General features: G+C 43.6%; 1 protein-coding gene and 1 pseudogene across 2 annotated transcripts; both read right to left on the bottom strand.

Annotated features, from left to right (window-relative positions):
- Positions 1 to 8719: 8719 nt before the first annotated feature.
- LOC309548284 (sodium/potassium-transporting ATPase subunit beta-1-like) lies at positions 8720 to 10178 on the bottom strand (annotated as a pseudogene). The gene is made up of 2 exons: positions 10157 to 10178; positions 8720 to 10024 (listed from the first exon to the last, which is right to left on the bottom strand). The product of its transcript is annotated as a sodium/potassium-transporting ATPase subunit beta-1-like (transcript).
- Positions 10179 to 16127: 5949 nt separating this feature from the next.
- Positions 16128 to 17147, bottom strand: LOC309547299 (tetraspanin-2-like). Its single transcript, XM_082247132.1, has one exon. It carries the CDS (start codon positions 16953 to 16955, stop codon positions 16434 to 16436), a length of 522 nt encoding a protein of 173 aa, XP_082103258.1. The 5' UTR covers positions 16956 to 17147; the 3' UTR covers positions 16128 to 16433.
- Positions 17148 to 17592: the final 445 nt, after the last annotated feature.

Genomic DNA, 17592 nt, shown 5'->3' with positions numbered 1-17592 from the left:
AGATGGGGGCCCAAAACCCTATCCTGTTTCAAAACATCCCAATGCTTTTTGATGATCCGTTCCACTGCTTTGTGTTGAAAATTATAGTCAAAGATAAGTCTATAATCCCTTTTGTCAGGTACAGATCTGATTGTGTCAGTCAGAAGTGCATTCCTGTCCAATGCTTTAACTCCTTCCTGATCTGAAGAAACTTTATTCATATTATAGCCTTTAGCCCGAAAGCGATCAATCAACACTTTGGACTGAGTAATATAATCCTCCTGGCTAGAGCAGTTCCTCTTAATATGGACCAGTTGTCCTCTGGGGATATTAAACAGCCAGTTCTTGTACAAACCTGTCCATCTTTTTTATATATTTCCAAATCAAGGAAATGTATGGCTTCAGTGCAGGTTAGTGTAATGCCCCTATTGTTATCATTCATCTTATTTTTTAATTTTTTAAAAGAATCGATATCACCCTTCCATATAATCAGTAAATCATCAATTAACCTTTTATAACATATAAGTTCAGTGGGTCTATCCAAAAAAAATGACCACTCTCCCACTGGGCCATAAAAAGATTTGCTACACATGGGGCAAACCTTGCCCCCATAGCAACCCCCCTGATCTGAAGGAAATAGTCTTCTGCATACCAAAAATAATTGTGGCCTAAACAAAACTTCAGGCACTCCAAAATAAATTTAGCATGGTCTTCATCAAGTTCTGTATCCTGCAAAGTCCACTTTACTGCTCCTAAAGCAGCTTTATGTCCAATAATAGTGTACAGAGAACTGACGTCTGCTGTAGCCAGAATACAGTCCTCGGTACTCTTTAAGTGTTGCAGGGATTGGATGATATGCTTGGTATCCTTCACAAATGCTTCTGTCAGTGTGACTAGAGGTTGCAAATAGAAATCAATATATTGGCCAAGTCTTGAACTTAGAGTCTATGCCATTAATAATTGTTCTCCCGGGAGGTTTATTAATATCCTTCTGTATCTTGGGAAGGAAATATATAACAGGGGTTCTACACGCCATAGGGTTCAGGTATAAAGCTTCTTTTTTTTTCAAGATTTCCTTACTCAGACCTTTTTTAATCAGTCTCTCCAACACTAATTTGTATTCACTCATGGGGTTGTGGTTGAGTGGGGAATACGTTTCTCTATCGGACAACTGTCTCATCATTTCATTTCTATAATATTTCGCACTCATAACTACTATTCCCCCACCCTTACAAGCTGGTCTTATTACTAACTGCTTGTTGTTTTCCAAGCTAGTTATCCCAGTCTTAATCCATTGAGGATCGTGAATCTTTTTTACTTTTAAGTGTTCCAGATCATGTGTCACCAAATTTTTAAACACCTCCAAGTACTTGTTGTCCTTATTCAGTGGATTAAAGACCGATTTATTTTTGAGGGTGGAATGATGTGATCTCTCCACTACGGAGGGACGGTTATCTGGTTTAGCCAAGAAATACTTCTTTTGATTAAGAGTCCGTACCTACTTTTGTAAATTGACATAGGTGTTAAACTTATTGAGGTTATTGACAGGGGCATATTTCAGCCCCTTATCTAAAACCATAATTTCTTCCTTATTCGAGGGAGTTCCGCTGATATTAAAAACACCAGTGCCTAATGGTGTTTTCTTTTTTTGGAGGCGTCGGCCGGCTCTCCTTCATCTTTGTTGTTTCTTTTTCCCCCAGAGGGATTTCCAGTGGATCCCCTGTATCCCCATGGGGTGCTAGGTTTCCCTAAAAAAAAAAAAAAAACCTGGGGGACCTTCATCTGCTTGGTGGTATAATGGGGTAAATCTGGCTTCCTCTCCAGTGTTTCTTATAAGGTTCTATTGCCCAAAATTTTAATTTAGAAGGATCTCTGTTATGGTGTTTGTCGAAGTGTCTAGACACGCTATGTTTTTCGAAGCCTTTCTCTATATTTTTGATGTGTTCTTTCACTCTAATTCTCAATAGCCTCTTTGTTCTCCCGACATATTGTAAGCCGTAGTCGCACTCTAGAACATACACTACACCTTCAGTGTTGCAGCATACAAAGTCTTTTATTTTATGAATAAGACCATTTCTTGTAGATTTACAATCAAAGACTTTTTCTTTAGGATATTTGGTTTTTAAACATGCATAGCATCGCTTACAGGGATAAAATCCCTTTCCGGAAAAAAACGTGAGATTCCTTTTGGGCGGATCAACCACCGTTTTAACAATCATATTCTTGATTATTGTTGCTTTTTTGTAAACAAAGACGGGTTTTTCAGGTAAATTGCAGCCCAGGTGTTTATCTAATTTTAAAATCTCCCAGTGTTTTTTAATTACTTTTTCTATCTTTTTGTATTGCATATTGTAATCCAGTAAAATGGGTAATTTGTCTGTAAAGTTTTTTCGATTTTTTTCTTTGTTCATTACTAGGGTTTTTCTTTCTAAATTTCCGACTTCATTTATTTTGTCTGCAATGAAGATTGGATCGTAACCTTTTTCAACGAATCTATCTCCAATCACTCTAGCTTGTTCTTCAAAGTCATTCTTTCTGGTACAATTCCTTTTTAGTCTTAGTAATTGACCTTTAGGGATATTGCATATCCAATTCGCATGGTGGCAACTATCTGTGGGGAGATAGCTGTTCTTATTAACGTCTTTGAAGTGAGTTTTCGTGATAATCTTCTTTTCTTCTTCATCTTGTATGATTCCAAGATCTAAATATGTCACTTGTTTATTGCTGATCTCCCATGTCAGTTTAATGTTTTTATCGTTCTCATTTAATTTAATTAAAACGTTTTCCAATGTTTCGAAAGTGCCATTCCATATTAAAAATACATTGTCAATAAATCTTTTGTATAAAAAAAGTTCCTTTGGAGTGTCTTTAAAAATCGTGTCTTCTTCCCATCTTGCCATAAAAACATTAGCGACGCTTGGTGCAAATTTTGCGCCCATGACAACTCCAATTTTTTGGTGGTAATAGGTTTTATTGTACCAGAAATAGTTTTTATCCAAACAAAAATCTAGGCATCTTACTATAAATTTCCTCTGCTTGCAGACCAGCGTTGTATACTTCCTCAGCGCCCATTTCACTGATTCACGTGCTTCCTGGTGATTAATTATAGTGTACAAAGCTGCTACATCAACCGTCGCCATAAAAATATTATTATCAAATTTAGGTAGTTCGTCTAAAATCTGTAAAATATGTTTAGTATCTTTGACAAAAGCTTTTGTAAGTGGTACTATTGGCTGCATGTATGAGTCAATATATTGACCCAGTCTTGATGTTAAAGATAATATACCGTTCACTATTGGTCTTGGTGGTGGATTTTCTTTATTCTTGTGAATTTTTGGTAACATATATACAATTGGAGTCCTGCAGGCTTCTGGTAAAAGATATTTGGCTTCTTTTTTATTCAATATGTTCTTTTTGAGGCCTAAGTGTAAAAGTTGTTTGAGTTCCTTTCTATGTTTCAAAAGGGGGTTACTAGACAATTTTTCATAAGTCACCGAGTCTTCCAGCATTTCTTTCATTGTGTTCTCGTATTGTTCCTTAGTTAAAATAACGATTCCTCCGCCCTTATCTGCTGGTCTTATTATAATATCCTTTCTTCTTTGCAATTTCTTTAATCCACTTTGTATAGCTCTTGATTCATCGTATTTTTTTATTTTCAGTTTTTTTATATCTTCTAAAACCATATCTATAAAAACTCCTATGTGTCTATTGTCATGGATTTGAGGATTAAAAACAGATCGATTTCTTAAAGTGCTGTGCTGTATCTGGTCCGAGTTGGAGGTAGAGGTTGTACTTTTTATAGGGTTACTCAATAAATATTTTTTCACATTTTAATTGCCGAATATATTTTTGAATCCCTATATAGGTTTCAAATTTATTGCAATTCTTTTTTGGAGCATATTTCAGTGCTTCTTCTTGGGTTTCTTGATTCGTCTTTTTTCTTTGGTGAGTGGGCATCCCTTCTTTTCTCTAAAAAAGATCTATTCTCCCCTTCTTCCCTGTGCCTTTCTCTCCTATTTTCATCATTTCTTTGTACATTTCTTCCTTCTTCTTCTTGGTAATTGGCCAAGGGAGCGAATTGAATATAGACTGGAATTGGGCTCCTTTCTCCTCTATATTGGGAATATTCCTGTGGAGGCCCTCTATTATATCCATTGTTAGTGCAGTGCCATGGAAACGGCATCTTCTGTGCTCCTATTGCTGCAATAGGCAAACTGGTGAGGGTCTAATATGGATGGCAGAGAGTCCTTTCAGGTGAGCCAGGACCAGCCGCTCAAAGCACTTCATGACAATGGGTGTCAGTGCTACAGGACGGTAGTCATTCAGGCATGTTGGGCTGGAGTGTTTCGGCACTGGCGCAATGGAGGTGCGTTTAAAGCAAGTGGGAACAGCTGCTTGGGCAGCTGGGGGGCTGTGATGTAAAATGGGTGGACTTGGATGCAAAGGGGGGCTGTGATGTAAAGCAGGCACTGTAATGAAAAGGGGCTGTATTGTATAGAGGGGCTTTGTTGTAAAGGGGTGCTCTGATGTAAAGGGGGTGCTGTAATGTAAAGTGGGGTACGGTGATGTAAACTGACACTGTAATGTAAATAGGGGCTGTATTGTATGATGTAAAGCGGGGGTTTAGCAATGTAAAAGGGACTCTGTAGTGTAAAGGGGGAGGCTGTGATGTAAAGGGAAGGACTGATGACACTGATGTAAAAGGGGAAACTGTAATATAATAGGGAGGGGCTGTAATGTGATGAAACCGAGTCATAGAGACTCGGACCTCTGCTGGATAAACATTTTAATGGCCGGACCTCTGAGAATTTGAATTCAATACCCCTGCTCTAGTCCTAAACTGCTTGTTTGTGAGAGACTGCTAGTTATCTATGGGACTAACTAAGCAGGATCATTTTTAGGGTACTTACTGTATTTCTCAGCTCCTGTATCGGTCTCAAGAGCCAACACAGAGCATTTAATGGATGTAGGAAAGAAAAGCAGTCACAACAAGTCATCTCGTCACCGTTCTCTTCTTCCTCTTCGCCGCTCAAGTTCTGTTGTTTTGGCGATTCTGCCGTCACCGCTCATCCCCCAATTCTCCAGGAAAGGAACGTTCATTAAAGATGTTCCCCATATGAGGAAACATGGCTTCCAGATATTCAGAGGGTTTCCCTCTCCCTTCCTCTGCTGTAGTTGGTACAAGCCTGTTCTTTATAGACATGGGACTTTCCTCACCCTGGTCACCCAGAACTAACTAATCAGTAGAACGTTCCAGAATACTTACTATTGGGATTCTCCTGGTCAGGTCTTTGATTACGGCAGGAGGTGAGACAATTTGCTTCTCCTCCATAGTTGCCTCCACTTTTTTTGCTCTTATCTAAAGAGAAAAACAAAAAGATGGTAAGCTTAAGTACACATTTTAGAGTGGAACTCCACTCAAAATGTTTTCTTGTAGATTTGGATGGAGTGGGTAAGGGGTTCAGATGTTTCCAAGGTTTCATTCTTTTCTGTGTCCTAAACCGGGATAGTTTCTTCTCACTTCCTGTCATCTCAGCAGGAGAAGAAGTGAGCAGAATCCTCCCAGTGGGGTCGCAGACATCAGTAACTCATATGAGGTGCGAACCTACTAACCCGTCCCCATTCCATTCGAAACTGTGTTGCTTTAATATTATAATACAATTTTCGAAAGCATTTTCTCCTGAACCCTGCATTCTGTGTGTAATGCACCCTGGAACTCTGCACTCTGTGCATAGCGCACCCCTGAACCCTGCATTCTGTGTGTAATGCACCCCTGAACCCTGCACTCTGTACATGTAACGCTCCTGCGTTTTTATAGTAAGCTGGATTTGCAGCTGCAGAATCTCCACTCAGTAGTCATGTAGAGATGTGTTGGAATACCAGATCCAACTCTCCAGACTCATCACTGTGGGCCTGTCTGCTTCAGCATACAGATATACACACACTCAATAAGATGTTCCTGGAGTGATAGGATGTATATGATAGTATGGAGGTGATGTGCTGAAGGGACAGGTGTGAGCAGTGACAGTAATGGTAAGCACTTGATAGTATTGTTCAGGAGAGTAGTAGATGGTAGTAGGTAGAATGCAGATAGGTTAGTAATCATGTATGGTAACAGGTGGTAAGGACAGCAGATGACTAACCCAGTGCAAGGATAGATGGTAGTAGACTCAAGAGCTAGCAATCTATGTAACAGTGCAGATGATAGAATTAGTATGCATAGATAGTAACAGTCCTTAATGTGCAGAGGTAGATAGTGTAAGTTAGTTATGGAGGATTCCCCTGTGGGGTACTTATCACTAGTAAGGTTAGTAAGTAGAGGGGTCCAGTAGTGAGGGAGTGATCCGGTAGCGAGATACGGGATCAGTAGCGATGTTCCGGTCTGTTCCAGGTAAAGGCAAATAGCTGGAGGTTCCGGCAGCAAGACAAGGCTTGTAAGCATGTAGGCACAATAGAGTGAAAGCAGTATGCCAAGAGTGATCGGGTAGCGAAATACAGGATCAGATAGTGAAACAAGTTCAGGTAGCGAGATACAAGAGCGAGTGACATCAGGTATGGCTGCTTCACAGATGGCATTGAACGAACAACATGAGAGAGAACGCCGGCGATTGAAATAGCCGCTCAGCGGCGCTCAGCGATGATGTCATCCGTCTTAAAGGTGTATGCGTTCCACCTAACTAGAAAGGTGGGACGCAATATTGAAAGGAAAATGGAAAATAAGGGTACCAAAGGTACCAGAATCTTACAGTACATAGCGCAAACCTGAACCCTGAACGCTGTGTGTGATGCGCCCCTGAACCCTGCATTCTATATGTAATGCACCCCTGAACTCTGCACTCTGTACATAGCGGATTTGGCTTCGATCGGGTCTCCGATGATGTAATCCAGAAGCGGCGTCCATGATGTCACGTCCGGGTTACTTGGCGGCTAAAGACGCCGAATTTAAAAAAGTGACTGCATTTCAATGTATTCAAAAGGCAGAAAATTGCATTTTTGAATACTGAGGAGGGGTTTGGGGTCTTTTAGACCCCCGATCCCTCCATAAAGAGTACCTGTCACTGCTTATTACTGTCATATAATGGGGAGGGGCTGTAATGTGATGAAACCGAGTCATAGAGACTCGGACCTCTGCTGGATAAACATTTTAATGGCCGGACCTCTGAGAATTTGAATTCAATACCCCTGCTCTAGTCCTAAACTGCTTGTTTGTGAGAGACTGCTAGTTATCTATGGGACTAACTAAGCAGGATCATTTTTAGGGTACTTACTGTATTTCTCAGCTCCTGTATCGGTCTCAAGAGCCAACACAGAGCATTTAATGGATGTAGGAAAGAAAAGCAGTCACAACAAGTCATCTCATCACCGTTCTCTTCTTCCTCTTGGACCCTTTCTATATGTTCAGCCAGTGTGGTGAGTTTAGTACTTTTAGGAGTATAAATGCCAGAGGGGGAGGACATTACTAGGAGCCCTGAGGGAACTTGGAGGGGCTCTTAGTGACGGTTCACCCTGGTGCTATAAGGGAAACCCTGCGTTTCGGTGTCAGCTACCGCATCGCACCTGTATCGCACACTGGTTCACACTGCTCTCTGCAAACCGCTGGGGGTGTCAATGTAAAGGCAATGACACCCCCAGATCGCAGTGCGAACTGTCAAATGGTGCAGGAATCGACTTCTCCTCTGCTTTCAATGCCCTTTCTATCTTTTCTCTCCACTCTTCTTCTTTTAACTTCTCTTTTTAAAACTTGAAAAACAAACACTTTGTTTGAAGGCGGGTCTGGGGTGGGGTTGAGGGTGGGGCTGAAGTGGGGCCTCGTCAGGTTGACTGTACGGGGCCCCATGAATTCTATCAGTGGTCCTGCTCCCAAATCCCCCCCTTTAACACAAACTCCCAAATTCCCTCTTCAGGTACAATCCCCCTAAAACTTGAGTTATTCCAAAATTTAAATTCTTGGGTGTGGTATTGCATTTTAAGTATTCTTATTTGCTCTGGTCTCTCCCTCTAAAGCCTCTCATCACAGTTCAGGAAGGGATGTGACGTCGGGTATGCAGGCTCCGCCCCCTATACGTGTTACGTCAATGTTCTCTCAGCTGTGACTTCCTCGGTAGGGGTGGAGTCTGCATAGAATGCCTCGCCTTAAGAGACCGTCCGGTCTCCGATGCTTACTATTTTTTTTTTTTTTTTATTTATTCATTTTATTGTCTGATGTTTTGACTGAAAGAGCACTGTACTCTTTGCAAATATTACAGATTTTTGAACAATGTGCACACAGTAGACACATAATACATCCTATGGATACTGCATTGCATTTTTCTTTTTTTAAATAAAGATTTATTTTTCAACACGTGACTTTGGTTTATTTCATACATTCGTTTTTCTCTTGAGGAAAAATAAAATTGTACAACTGCATAAATTTAAAATTCTTCCACCATGAAAATGGTTAAAACATTTGTAAAGACACAGCACCAAACGTTGATGCTTCCTAAAAAATCTAAAAAAAAAAAAAAACATATAACTCAAAACAATTAGCCCTATTCCTTGCAAAAAAGTGACAGTCTGACCCAGGCCTCAACACACCTTCATGAAATAAGAAATAAAGGGAGGATTGAATTAAAAAAAAAATGCATTAAATACAAAGCGCAGAACAACCCATCACCTCATAAATGTAACTGAAGCTAAACAGAAAATAGGAAAGAACCCCCTTCCCCCCTAAATAACATCAAAGCCACACTGACATGACTTTATGGAGTGCTATTAAATATTCTTATTGGTGGCCATCTCTTTTACAAAAACAAAAATACCATGCCAGTTTTATTCCCATGATAGAGTATTTACACCTTGGACTGCAGGTTTGATCACATAAAGGAAGATCATACAACAGAAACATGGCTTTGCGGATACTGTAGAGTCTGCATATATGCTACTGTACAAGTTCACAAAAAAAATAAAATACACAATGTAGCAATATATATTGGGGCCAGAAACACTGCTTACTACATTTCGATTATGGAATTATAATTTACAGCAAAATGGGCATGTCCCAAGGTTCAAGTCATTTATTTGTTTTTCTATATTTACAGTATAAAAAATACTCGCTGCTATTGCTACACCTTGATTTTACATTCTAACCCTAGTAAATGGAGAAAGCTAGTGTAAAGCATATATATTTAGTGTAGGTCTCATACATGACTGTTTGTTCAAGACTAAAAGTTTTTTTTTTTTTTTTTTTCTTTGTTAAATTGAACTTAATTATGGTATTACCCAAGCTGTGCCTATAATCAGCTCTTTATGTCAAACTTGACATCGAAACGTCCCTGAAAGCGGTCTTTATCACTATAGTGTATGTTTTCGCCAAACACCTTGCACTCAATGCGGACTTCAGTGCCCATGGTGACATTAAATTGAACAGCAATAAGGGGCTGGAGATAGTAGGACTGTATCCGCTTTCCATAGTAAGGATAGTAGTTCAGTGGGAATCCAGCAATTCTGGCCATTCCAAAGTATTCCACATCTAGAATCTTAGGTTGATCTTCCTCTTTCTTTCCTGTACAAATAATAGGGATAACAAATGGATTGTAAATTGCTCCGGGGATTTCAGGAAAAGATAAATTTTTTGGGGGCTTTGGCTTAAATCCCAAGATTCTGTTCATCTTGATGATTACACAAGGCCTGCCTTCCTTAAAGCCAAAGGTTGGATCTTGTAAACCAGAACAATTTCCAGGCCAACTCCTATCAAACCTGCATGATAATTTCTTGCTACCATCTTCAGGAATTGGTCCTTGGTCTGTGTAGGTTGTAGGTTTTTCAGAGCAGTCTTTAAAAATCTCTGGGTCTAACTGCTTGCTGCTGTTGTATTTCTCCAAAAACCTAGATATACTATTCACATATTCTTCATACGACTTTGGGTCATTTAATGAATAGGAGATTTCTGTTTTTAAAGCTCTGGGCACCTGTGTGAGTCCTGGTGGCGCTACACGATCTTGATACTTTGGTTCATAGATACTGATGGTTAACAGAAGCACTTAAATGGTCTCAATAAATATACCAGCTAAACTTATCAATTTATCTTTTAAGTGTTCGTGTATTATTTAATCCCTATTTTGGCTATATTTCGAATAGTTTGATCATAACTTCTTGGATCATATTTGTTCCGAGGCTACACAGACCGGAAGTGACGTACACGGTCTTTCTAATAACTTCATAAAAACACGCTATACAATCGATAATGTTCCAAAGAAATGAATAATTAAAGAAATCAATATAGTATAAATATTCTCATATATCAATCTCATGTTGGATAGGTGATACACTTAAAAAACTCCTAAATCTATTCAGGGAAATACGGACCAAATTAAAATAAAAGATATATGTGTACCAAAGGGTCATACTTACACTACTCACATATACTAAACCAACCGTATATTTAAAATCTATTCTAAAATTCAAGGGATATTTTATTAGCCTATTGATAACTTCATTCATTATACCTATAAATAAATCTTTTTTAGTGGTCAAAGAAGGGTTATTAAATTCTACAGCACAGCTTTCTAAAACTAATTTTCTCTTACGTCCTCCGACAGTCGCCGCCTCTTCATATTCGTCACATATGGGGTATTAGACTTTGCTCCGAAGGAGTAGCTAGGCAACAGAATATGTTAACAATAAAGCTTTTAACATATCCCACCCTCAAGGGGTGGTCCCCTCAGTCAATACCCTCCTACTTCCTGCAACCATATCTCAGTTTTAATGTCCAGGAACACCGATCGAGGCAGCAGCAGCGGCGAGGGTCTCCTCAGGTTTTATCCTTCTGTTCTTGCTATCCATTGCCTGTGTTCAGTTTGCATATTCCCTGTGGGGGTCTCATTGTGCTTGAGTGTGGTGCGGTGGGCTGCGCTTGCCGCGCTTGCTTAAAAGGGGCAGTTAACCCTTGGTTGTCTGGCATTACAGGGGCAATGGATTCTCAGGAGGGCAAATTTCCTACAGTATTGGTGGAAAGCCAGGGGACCGCTGTTTCCCCCCCAGGGGGGGATTTAGCCACTATTGTGGCTGGCCTTGCTGCTCAGGTGCAAATGCTGGTGGCTGCTCAATCTACTAAAAGGCCCAGAGTTGCTCTTTCCTCTGATTCTGAGGGTGAAGGTGATGGGGCTGTTATGGCGGGGGCCTCCTTATCGGGGTCCCGCTCCTCTCTTGATCTAGTGGGGTCTGAGGTGGAGGCTGAAGTTGAGGGGGTTGATACTTCTCCCCCTGGCTCGCCTGAAGAGCTTGCAATCATGGATGAGTTGATTGCTTCCATTAAGCAAACGCTGCGTTTGCAGGACGAAGTGTGTCCCCCCGCTGCCTTGGCGGCTTATGGGACGCAGAGGAAACGCAGGACGCCGCAGGTTTTTCCCTGCAATGCTGATTTTCAGCGCGCTGTTAAGGATCAATGGCGCGATCTGCGCAAACCTTTTGCGGTACCAAGTAAATTCAAGCTGCGTTATCCTTTTTCGCCTGCCACTGATGAAAGGTGGTGTGTGCCTCCACCAGTGGATCATGCAATTGCGGTTTTGAACAAAGCCACTGCGATTCCTGCAGAGGGTTCCCCTGTTTTCCGTGATGCCACGGATAGGAGACTGGAGTCTCTTGCCCGTCATACTTATTCTGTTACGGGTTCTATGCTTAAGGCTCTGTTTGCTTCTCTCATGGCGGCCCAGGCGATCGCAAGTTGGACGCAGATGCTTAGGCGCGTCCTAGTGGCCGATTCGGCCTCGCCGGCGACCCTGGATATGGTGGATCAGATCCACCAGGGTGTCATGTATCTGTGTGATGCGGACCTGGACCTGATTCCGTTGGCTGCACGTGTGCACAGCGTGGCGGTGTTGTCTCGTCGCCTGGTTTGGTTAAAATGTTGGTCGGTGGACCAATCTTCACGTAAGACCTTAGCCAATCTGCCTTATGATGGGTCTCGCCTTTTTGGGGAGTCCCTGGATGTGTTGATTAAGGGGATCACCGGGGGTAAGAGCACTCTCTTGCCCCATTTCCCCAAGGCTAAGGGGGCTTCTGGGAAGAAGCATGCTAATTTTCGGCCCCCTCAGGGGTCCTTTCGTGCCTTTCGGCCGCACTACAAGGGCAAACCGTTCAAAGGTCAAGGCTCTCTGAAGAAGCCCTGGTCTGGTAAACAGAAGTCCGGCCAATCCGGACCTGCAGCCCATAACAGTTCGGCCTGAAGGGGCGCCCTCACCCAGTTTTGGGGTGGGGGGACGCTTGCTCGGTTTTCTTCAGCCCTGGTTGGCCCGTGTGCGGGACAGATGGGTTCTGGAAATCGTTCGATCTGGTTACAAGATCGAGTTTCTCTCTCGGCCGGAGAGCAGATTTTTTCCCTCAAATCTTCAGCTGTCTCCAGAGCGCTTGCGGGACCTGCACCTGGCGGTGCGGGACCTGAGGGCTCAGGGAGTGGTGGTTCCGGTGCCTCATCGGGACAGGTTTCGGGGGTTTTATTCCAATCTGTTCACCATGCCCAGAAAGGAGGGCAAGGTTTGTCCGATTCTGGACTTGAAGGCTCTGAACCGCTCTGTGCGGGTTCGCAAGTTCCGCATGGAATCCCTGCGGTCGGTGGTGGCTGCCCTGGTTCCGGGGGAATTCATGGCCTCCATCGATTTGAAGGATGCGTACCTTCACATCCCCATATTCGAGGGTCATCAGAGGTACCTTCGATTTGCCATTGCGGGGGATCACTACCAGTTCGTGGCATTGCCTTTTGGTCTCGCCTCGGCTCCGCGGGTCTTCACCAAGGTGCTTGCACCGGTTCTGGCATTATTGAGGGCCCAGGGCGTTTCTGTCCTGGGGTATCTGGACGACATTCTGGTTCGGTCTGCGACCAGCCAGGGTCTGGAGGAGGACCTGTCTGTCACGATGCAAACTCTGCAGGAGTTTGGTTGGACGATAAATTTTCCAAAGTCGACACTGAGTCCGTCGGTTCGTCTCCCCTATCTGGGAATGATACTGGACTCGGTGCAGGCGAAGGTCTTCCTGCCGGAAGACAAACTCAGGACTCTCCGGGAGGAAGTCAGGTCCCTCAGGGACGTTCCGAACTCGTCTCTGCGGACGTGTATGAGATGTCTGGGATTGATGGTCTCGGCCTTCGAGGCGATTCCTTTCGCCCAGTTTCACACGCGGGGTCTCCAAGCGGAGATCCTGTCCAGGTGGGACGGGCGACCTCAATCTCTGGATCTTCAAATCTCGTTGAGTCTTCGCACCAGGGAAAACCTTCTGTGGTGGCTCCAGTCCCCGTTGGTGTCCGGGGGCAAGTCGTTTCGTCCGATCTCGTGGACGGTGATCACCAGGGATGCCAGCCTGTCGGGCTGGGGTGGTGTTCTGGGCGTTCTGTCCGCTCAGGGGACTTGGTCGGAGGGGGAGTCTTCCCTTCCGATCAACATTCTGGAATTGCGTGCGATAAGTCTCTGTCTTCATCGCTGGACGGACCGGCTGCAGGGTTGCCCGGTTCGGGTGCAGACGGACAATGCCACGGCGGTGGCCTACATCAACCACCAAGGGGGCACCAGGAGTGCCCGAGCGGCTCGAGAAGTGGCCGACATTCTGTCTTGGGCCGAGACTCATGTCCCGGCGATAACGGCGGTTCACATTCCGGGTGTGGAGAACTGGCAGGCGGACTATCTGAGTCGCCAGACCCTGGATCAGGGGGAATGGTGTCTCCATCCGGCTGTCTTCCAGATGTTGTGCGCGAAGTGGGGTCTTCCAGATGTGGACCTGTTCGCGTCTCGTCTCAGCAACAAGGTGATGAGGTTCGTGGAAAGGACGCGCGACCCTCGGGCAGACGCGTCGGACGCGTTAGTGGCCCCGTGGCATCAGTACAGGCTGATGTACGCGTTTCCACCGATTCAGTTGCTGTCCAGGTTCCTTCGCAGGTTACATTCGGAACGCAACACGGTGATTCTTGTGGCACCGGACTGGCCTCGCCGGTCCTGGTACGCAGACCTCGTGAATCTGGCGGTCGACGCCCCGTGGCGTCTGCCTCTTCGAGACGATCTACTGTCTCAAGGACCGATATACCATCCTGCTTTACAGTCGCTGGCTTTGACGGCCTGGCTGTTGAGACCGAGGTCCTGAAGGAGAGGGGTCTCTCTCCGGAGGTCGTTCATACTTTAATCAACGCGAGGAAGTCTTCCTCGGGGAAGGTTTATTACCGTACTTGGAAGGCCTATTTTGCCTGGTGTGAGTCCAGGGGGTTTTCACCCCGCACGTACTCGGTGTCCCGTGTGCTGTCTTTCCTTCAAACGGGTGTTGATCAGCGTTTGGCGCTGGCTACGATAAAGGGTCAGGTGTCTGCTCTGGCCGTTCTGTTTCAACGTCCCGTGGCTTCCAACCCATTGGTTGGCACCTTTGTTCAGGGTGTGCGGCATCTGGTTCCCCCGAGGCGGGATCCTCTGCCCCCTTGGGACTTGAATCTCGTTCTATCTGTGTTACAACGTGCTCCTTTTGAACAGATCAGGGAGATCTCGTTGTCTATGTTGTCCAAAAAGGTCGCCTTTTTGGTGGCGATCACTTCGGCTCGCAGAGTGTCGGAGCTGGCGGCTTTGTCCTGCAAGTCTCCGTACCTGGTTATTCATTTGGATAAGGTGGTCTTGCGACCTAATCCTTCTTTTCTTCCGAAACGAGTTTCGGAATTCCATCTTAATGAGGATATTGTCTTGCCTTCGTTGTGCACGAAGCCTAAACATCCAAAGGAGGTGAGATTGCACTCTCTGGATGTTGTTCGGGCGATTAAGGTTTACCTTAAATCGACTGAGTCTTTTCGAAAGACGGACTCCTTGTTTGTTCTTCCAGAGGGTCCTCGGAAGGGCATGGCGGCTTCGGCCTCTACCATCGCCAAATGGATCAGGCAGACCATTGAACAGGCCTATGCTTTGCAGGGGAAGGTTCCCCCTGTGCCTGTGAAGGCGCACTCTACTAGATCTCTGAGTACGTCTTGGGCCTGTCGTCATGGGGCTTCTGTAGCCCAGGTGTGTAAGGCGGCGACTTGGTCGACCGTGCACACTTTCACAAAATTCTACAAAGTAGATGTTCAGGCATCGGCGGATGCTTCCTTTGGCCGCAAGGTTCTTAGTGCGGCTGTTCCCTAGGGTCCCTTGTTGGGGACTCCTGGCTGTTGGGATAAGTTTTGTATCCCCTGGTTTTTTGTCTTTTCCTGAGTTGTTGCTCCTGTTGAGCACTTGTTTTTTGCTGTTGCCCAGCTGGTTTCCTACCTTTGGTAAGGTTCCTTCTTTGATGCGGAGACTGCGTTGCCTTTCGGCGCGGATGCGTTTCCCACCCCTCATGTTTGCACTGCTTTGGGACGTCCCCATATGTGACGAATATGAAGAGGCGGCCACTGTCGGAGGACGTAAGAGAAAACGGAATTTTTGTAAAATCTTACCTGTAAAATTCCTTTCTCTGAGTCCTCCGACAGTCGCCGCCCTCGCCCCTCTTTTGGGGTTTGATTGTATACTCTACTGCTATTCCACTAAAACTGAGATATGGTTGCAGGAAGTAGGAGGGTATTGACTGAGGGGACCACCCCTTGAGGGTGGGATATGTTAAAAGCTTTATTGTTAACATATTCTGTTGCCTAGCTACTCCTTCGGAGCAAAGTCTAATACCCCATATGTGACGAATATGAAGAGGCGGCGACTGTCGGAGGACTCAGAGAAAGGAATTTTACAGGTAAGATTTTACAAAAATTCCGTTATTTAAAATTTTCATGTATTTTAAATTATTATAAATATCTTTATTTCGTTAGTCTAAAAAAAAAAAGGGCAATAAATAGGATATAAAATCTTTCTAAAATCTATTCAAAAATTACTGATAAAACAATTTAAATCGAACTCTATATTCAAGCCATTAGGGGTGAGTGAATCCAAAGTGTGAATCCAGTAGGATTCACGTTGACTAAGGGAGCGTATTTTGTGGCTTCCTCTCCAGTGTTTCTTATAAGGTTCTATTGCCCAAAATTTTTTTTTTCTTTTTTTCAAATAGTTATTATCTTTTGTATATAACCAAAATGCATAAAATGATCTTAAACATCTACTATGTATACAGTAATTTTACAGCAATATTAACATTTTAGTTAAATAAAAGAATAAAACTGTAGCTAGATATAAAGATAAGGTCTCAATTTACACCAAAATCAAAAGACGTATTGAAACTTTATACAGTAGCAAATTACATGTTAAGGAGACAATTCCTAGAGCATTAACCGGAAAATGCAATATTTAAAAATGGCTACATCATTCAATAACAGTTCCTCGGAGCAACGACTTTCATAATATATTGCTTAGTTTTATACAAAGCATAGCTTATAGCATTTTGCTTATTATACATTGCTTGGGTAATAAGGTTTGTCCAAGCCGACAGGTGTGAAACAGTCCCTGTGCCAGCAGGTACCACGGTGATGATCTGGGGTGGAAGGCACAATAGGCAGATCACAGCATATCTCTTGAATTGCGGATGGCACAACAAAGGACCATACTGAAGATCATACCGAAGATAGTTATTCCGGCTGTGGCAACCGCAAGAATTCCAACTATTTGGAAACTGTGATGTAGCACCTTTGCAATCTCTTCCAAACAGTCCTTGTGTTCTTTATGATCCTCCAAGCACAAGCTGCTCACACGCTGTGCACTCTGGGGGTCTGCATTTCCACAGCATTTTGCAAATTTGTGAAAATCTTGCAGAGTTTCATTTCCTCCTTCTTTTTTCAAATAGTCTTCATATGCCTTAGTGTATAAATGCTGAGCATCTGTAATAGTCCGTTGTTTGCCCAAAAATGCGAATACTCCTGCTGTGACTTCTGCAGCAAAAATGACAAGTAGGCAGGCAAAAAACGCCCCAAGCAAACACTGAGATTCACGGGCAGCTCCACAGCAGCCAAAGAAGCCAATCAGCATCATCAATGCACCAGCTCCTATCAGTACATAAAGCCCAACAAAAAAGAATATATACATCTCTTCGTCGCCCTCACTTAGTTCTTTAATGTTCCCAGTAAATAGAAGCCACAAGCCAACACCTACTATTGCAGATCCTGCCAGCAGGAAGATGAGGTTGAAGGTGAGTAGCAGGTACTTGACACATCGCAGAGATCCGCTGAGTCTCCCTATCCCGGCTACTCTCCCGATCAGCAACAGATGTCACAGCACAGCAACCCTATTGCCCAAATTTTTAATTTAGAAGGATCTCTGTTATGGTGTTTGTCGAAGTGTCTAGACACGCTATGTTTTTCGAAGCCTTTCTCTATATTTTTGATGTGTTCTTTCACTCTAATTCTCAATAGCCTCTTTGTTCTCCCGACATATTGTAAGCCGCAGTCGCACTCTAGAGCATACACTACACCTTCAGTGTTGCAGCATACAAAGTCTTTTATTTTATGAATAAGACCATTTCTTGTAGATTTAAAATCAAAGACTTTTTCTTTAGGGTTTTTGGTTTTTAAACATGCATAGCATCGCTTACAGGGATAAAATCCCTTTCCGAAAAAAAACGTGAGATTCCTTTTGGGCGGATCAACCACCATTTTAACAATCATATTCTTGATTATTGGTGCTTTTTTGTAAACAAAGACGGGTTTTTCAGGTAAATTGCAGC

The sequence above is a fragment of the Pelophylax lessonae genome (genome assembly GCF_965119305.1).
Source record: "Pelophylax lessonae genome assembly, chromosome: 2".
Lineage (NCBI taxonomy): Eukaryota > Metazoa > Chordata > Amphibia > Anura > Ranidae > Pelophylax > Pelophylax lessonae.
The sequence above is the reverse complement of the archived record's forward strand: the minus strand, read 5'-3'. Positions and strand labels throughout refer to the sequence as shown.

What these genes read in the sequence shown, in the direction of transcription:
- LOC309547299 (XM_082247132.1), bottom strand. Translation starts at nt 16,955, where the DNA reads ATGTATATATTCTTTTTTGTTGGGCTTTATGTACTGATAGGAGCTGGT.